The 5,795-nt window shown below is 36.3% G+C and overlaps 1 protein-coding gene across 3 annotated transcripts in view; it reads right to left on the bottom strand.

Annotated features, from left to right (window-relative positions):
- The window catches only part of SLC12A6 (solute carrier family 12 member 6), a 105,730-nt gene that overhangs the window by 82,999 nt on the left and 16,936 nt on the right, over positions 1–5,795 (bottom strand). The window contains exon 1 of one of the 3 annotated variants that reach the window (XM_003791678.3): positions 2,453–3,072. The exons of the other annotated variants lie outside the window; for them this stretch is intronic. Coding sequence (XP_003791726.1) covers positions 2,453–2,570 — 118 coding nt within the window. The 5' untranslated portion in view covers positions 2,571–3,072. Of the gene's footprint in view, positions 1–2,452; positions 3,073–5,795 lie in introns of those variants that run through there. 3 annotated transcript variants of the gene reach the window in all.

Raw genomic sequence — 5,795 nt, 5'->3', positions numbered from 1 at the left:
TTGGAGGTTGCTGTGAGCTGTGATGCTACAGCACTCTACCCAGGGGGAAAGCTTGAGGCTCTGTCTCAAAAAAAAAAAAAAAAAAAGAGTTATTCGAGCTCAGCATGCCTGTACTCCCAGCGCTTCATGAACCCAGGAATTTGAGGTTAGTCTGGGCAAATTAGTAAGAACCTATCTTTAAAAAAATAGCAAAATTTTTTTTTAAAAAGTCTTTTAAATTAAGGTATATACTTTTTTTTTAAAGGATGAATAGATTGTGGCATAGTATAAATAAAACTTTTATATGTACTGGGAAATAAAAAAGTTCACGACTTTTTTTTTTTTTTACAATATTTGCTTTATTACAGTGGTCTGGAACTGAGCCCACATTATCTTTGAGGTATGCCTGTATTTAATTTTTAAATTACTCTTACATAATCTCTATATTCATATTTCTATTATATCTCAAATTACTCATCTGTCTCATTCAAATAAATCTCAACTTTTAAAAATACATGTTAAAAGATGACCCTCTTTCTAAATATGTTCAATGTATTATATCATTACATATTTTCTGTCCACACAAATAGGAAAAACAATGAGAAAGGATGCTGGTTATATAACTGGCCAATGTTGAAAGTACTTGCAACAAAGCCACAATCAATTTTTTAAATCAGGAGAGCAAGGGACAAGCATTTCAAGCAACTGCTCCCCCCCCCAAAAAAGTTATCTACTCTCAAGAACATTTTATTCCCAGGTTTAAAAAGAAACCAAATGACTTTTAGATTTTTTCCATATACATTCTTCTTCTTTGTTCCCTCTAATTTAACCCTATAATAAAGATAAGTGCTATTTAGATAATATATTACCACTGGTTGTTTATTTGCCAAGCAACAGTTTATTCAAGTGGATATTTTCTGGGCCATTACGGAAAATGTCAAAATAAAAAGCCTTGTTAAATTTAAGTTAGATTATATCTGTCACACTGTCCTTATTAAAAGTAATTACTATAGAAGAAAATTAAATTAAGCCTAATAATGTCCCTTATACACAGTTGGGTACTATCAAAATTTTTATGACTTTTATAGGTGGTTGCTAATGATTTTAATACTCTGTTCTAATCTGAAGAAAGCAAATTTTCCCAAACATAAAGGGACTAGTAAAGATGAAAGAATAAAACAGAGGGAGAGAAAGGAAATAAAAAAATAGAATGAGGTACTGACGAACTTCATTTGTTTGCATTTTGTGAAATCAAGGAAGACAATAGCAAAGACAAAAGCCTAAAGGGATCAAAATCTAAGGTGGCAATCATAAGCAATTTGAGAAAGTGTAGCTTCAAATACACAAAGGCCTGAGAGTGAACCTAATGCCTATGAGCTAAAGTTGTAAGGAATCAGGTTCAAGTTCAAAGTAGGTTAAACTTGCTTTCAACGTCTAGTCACCCCTCAATATCTAGCAAAATGAAAATAAAAACCTTCTTTCTAATCTTTCCCTAATAAATTCTCACTAAAAGAAAAATAAATAAATAAAGGTACGTTTTTCTTCATAGTCTCTATCTTCAAACAAGTTAAAGATTCTTGAAAATTCCCAGTTTATGAAAAAGAGATAATCAGCAGCTGTTTATAGCAAGGAACTGCAATATGTTACATGCTGGATTCAAAGGAATTTTAAACACTTATTCCTTTAGCCTTAATTCACATACTAGAGAAGTTGCTGACAATTTACAGATTTAAAAAATAAGGTGCTTCAAACTGTAACTAAGTTTAATACCATAACATTAAGATTTTAACTGGATGTTTAAAACTTCAAAACCACAATTCCCCTGGCAAATGTAACTACCATTTAAAAGAAATAAGGATAATCATATTCACATAATTTTATTAAACCTGATGTTATGCTAGTCACCATACTAACCATCTATTGTACTTTTGTGCTGTTAATTAAAGAATTCTTAGATCATTCACTACTGAATTACTGTTTAGCTGGTAAACTAAGGCAAAATACTGAATAACTTGAGAAGTCACAAGTACAGACAAAGTCCATGGTACAAAACTGCTGGACCATGCTCCCTCTTTATATAATATCACATAACGTTTAAATGTCATCTACTAGTTGGGCTTGCAGTCTTTTCCAGATAACAATCTAAATTCTGTAAAAAATGAATTATAATTCCACATAAATTGATCTTTACTGTGCCTTTCTTTTTGCTTGAAAACTCTTTTCATACATTGCCACTGACTGAATTTCACTGGCTGATAATGAACACAGACTTCATTGTGGGGAAAAAAATCCGTGTGTGAAAAAAGTAAGAGAAGTTATCAGATATACAGGGGAATGAAACAACTGACTGGAAAACACATCAACCACGACACTTTTCTCCATCCATAAGGCATTTTGAATTTTGATATTTTAATTACCATTTCTCTTGCAAAAAACTTCATAGGTTCTAAAAGCTCCCAAGGTGAGTACTTACCTAGTTCATCGAAATCCTGAATCCGGGCTTTTATTTCTGCTAAACTAGACTCTTGAGAGACTGAAGCTGCTGCCCCCTCCTCTGGGTCCTCTACCTTAGTCACAGTAAAGTGTGGCATTGTTATAGTTAGAAATACTTTGCTCTTTCAGTATTTAAACTTCCTTCCAAGCTTCCTACCTCTTCTCTGCTGTCCTCCTTTTAGACTCTGATCATTACCTACAGGAGGTAGAGGGTGGGAATCCGGGAAGTACTTTAAGCTCACGTGACCTACAGCCCAGCGGGAGTAGGGTGCTTGAAGACACGCCTTCAACAGTGTTTATCATTCACTTAAAAGGATTAAGCGCTCCACCCTTGCTTCTTGTTATTAACCTGAAGAACCCCAAGAACTGTTTAGGCTGCTTTCCCAGAGCTGCCACAAGCTGGAGACTGGGCAGAATTCCCAATGAACCACAGCTCACTGTTTGTGCCCCCATTTGCTTACTTCATTGAAGTTACTGCTATTCTTATGTGCACATCATGATCTCAACCTCTGCCCTCGTATTTCACGCAAGTAAGATTAGGGAACAGTTCATTTTACAAACTGGTCTCTTTAAAGAAAGACTGGCACTACATTAACTTAGAAAATGAAAGATATACTATTTGAAAGCTTGTGTTGTTGCTTTATTTCAAAGCATATAAAAAAGGTCATTCAAATAAGTAAAAGATTTTCTTATCTGTGGGGTGGGAACATTCAACAAATATTTAATGAACACTTACATATTTTATATAAGGCAGTTTTAGACACTACAGTGTATACAAGGATATACAAGAAGAGAAATCAACTTTCTCCAAAGTATAAGTTCAACTAAAAGAACAAAATATTTTTAAAGGAAAGACTTCAGAATACTTTATATTGTACGGAGAGGTTAAATGCCTTGTTTCAAAAGAAAAAAAAATCCATACTGGAGAATATTTAAGAGATTAACAAAAAAAGGGGAAAATCCAAGGAAATCTCTCTAAGAGGTATGTAGTTCCATTAGCATGTATTTAAAATAACATACTTAAGTCTTGATATATTTTATAACTGCTTATATTAAATTCTCAGTTTGCACTAAACTTATATGGGCGTCCAGCTGCAGCCCATGGCTGGCTAGAAATGCTTACTTAAGAGTTGTCTTGGGCCACACATCAAATACAAACACTAATGAAACCTGACAAGCATAAAAAAGTTGCATGTGTGATTTTTGTGATATCTGCCAACACAGATAAGGATTCATAGTCAGCCGCAGTTAGACTCCCCTGGCACACACTAAATCAAAGTAGGACAAAAAAAGCTGGGTAGAAACTGGTAAAGCTGATGTGTGTGAGTAATGTGTATGAGGAGTGATTAGATAAAAAGGTGAGATATAAGAAATAGCTATTTGGGGCAGAGCAGTGGCTCAGTAAGTAGGTGCTGGCCCCATATACCAAGGGTGGCAGATTCAAACCCGACCCTGGCCAAACTGCAACAAAAAAATAGCTGGGTGTTGTGGTGGGCGCTTGTAGTCCCAGCTACTCGAGAGGCTGAGGCAAGAGAATTACCTAAGCCCAAGAGCTGGAGGTTGACAAAGTGAGACTCTGCCTCTTAAAAAAAAAAAAGAAAGACATAGCTATTTGAGCTGGGCATTGTGAGTCACACCTGTAATCCTAGCACTTTGGAAGGCTGAGGAGGGTGGATTGCTCAGGAGTTCCAGACTACTTTAAGCAAGAGTGAGAGAACTCCCCAACAGTCCCTCCACCCCGTCTCTGCTAAAATAGGAGAAAAACAGCCTGGCATTCTGGTGGGTAGACCTGTAGTCTCAATTACTTGGGAGGCTGAGGCAGGATTATTTGAGCCCAAGAATTTGAAATTGCTGCAAGCTATGATGATGCCACAGCACTCTACCCAAGGTGACAGAATGAGACTGTCTCCAAAAAAAAGAAACCGAAAACAGCTATTTTAATCACAATACACTTTCACAATGAGGTACCACTATACATTCACCAAGATGGTTTATCAGTAAGACTTAGAACACCAAATTAGGTGAGAATGTGAAACAAAAAGAACAGTAATACCCTGTTGGTGGTGTAAATTAGTACTACCATTCTGGAAAAGGATTTGCCATTTACCCCTATAACTTGGCAATTCCACACGTAGGTTATTTATCCCTAAAAATGCAAATATATTCAGCCAGGCATGGTGGCTCAGGCCTGTAATCCTAGCACTCTGGGAGGCTGAAGCAGGTAGACTGCCTGAGTTTAGGAGTTCAAAACCAGCCTGAGCCAGAGTGAGACCCTGTCTCTAAAATAGCCAGATGCTATGGTGGGCACCTGTAGTCCCAGCAACTTGGGAGGCTGAGGCAAAAGAATCACTCAAGCCCAAGAGTTTGAAGTTGCTGCAAGCTACGACACTACAGCACTCTACTGAGGGGAACAAAGTGAGACATTGTCTAAAAAAAAAAAAAAAAAAGGCAAATATATTCCCATAAAAGGACTTTTAGAAAAATGTTCATAGCAGTTTATTCATAACATCCTAAACAGGAAACACTCCAAGTGTTTATCCACAAGAGAATGAATAAACAAAGTATGATAAAGTCATACAAAGAATTGCTACTCAGCAATAAAAAGAAAGGAACTGCTGATGGGTTCAATAACATGGATAAATCTCAAAAACATTATGCTAGGTTAGAGAAGCTTTAAACAAAAGAGTACATAATATGCAAATCCACTGTTATAAGAACAGGCAAAACTTATCCATGGTGCAAAAAATCAGGACAATGGTTGCCTCTGGGGGTATAGAGGTGGAAATTAACTGAGACCACCTGGAGAGTTCTCCTGGCATGAGAAGTACCTGGAGTGATGGTAATATTCTACATCTTTTTTTTTCTCTATTTTTATTTTTTATTACAAATTAATATGTGGGTACAGAATTATTCTACATCTTGATAGAATCCTAAAGGGTTCCACAGGTACATACATTTGTCAAAACTCAGCCAATGTCTACATAAAATTTGTGCATTTCATTATATTAAAGGTTTAACTCAAAATGAAAGCAAACAAAATACTGAATACTAATTAAAAATGTGCATTTTGAAGTATTTGGGAAAAGTGAACTGATGTCTACAATTTACCTTAAAATGCATATAAGAGGATAGATGAAAGACGTGTGAAAGAACAAGTACAATAAATGTTAGTGATAGCATGAGGGTGGTGGGTATACAGGTGTTCGCTATAAAAGCCTGTCAACTGGTGCGGCGCCTATAGCTCAACCGGCTAAGGCGCCAGCCACGTACACCTGAGGTGGCGGGTTCGAATCCCCAGCCCGGACCCGCCAAACAACAATGAC

This window comes from Otolemur garnettii, unplaced genomic scaffold, assembly GCF_000181295.1.
Source record: "Otolemur garnettii isolate 467f Iridium unplaced genomic scaffold, OtoGar3 scaffold00050, whole genome shotgun sequence".
In the NCBI taxonomy this organism is placed as follows: Eukaryota; Metazoa; Chordata; class Mammalia; order Primates; family Galagidae; genus Otolemur; species Otolemur garnettii.
The sequence above is the reverse complement of the archived record's forward strand: the minus strand, read 5'-3'. Positions and strand labels throughout refer to the sequence as shown.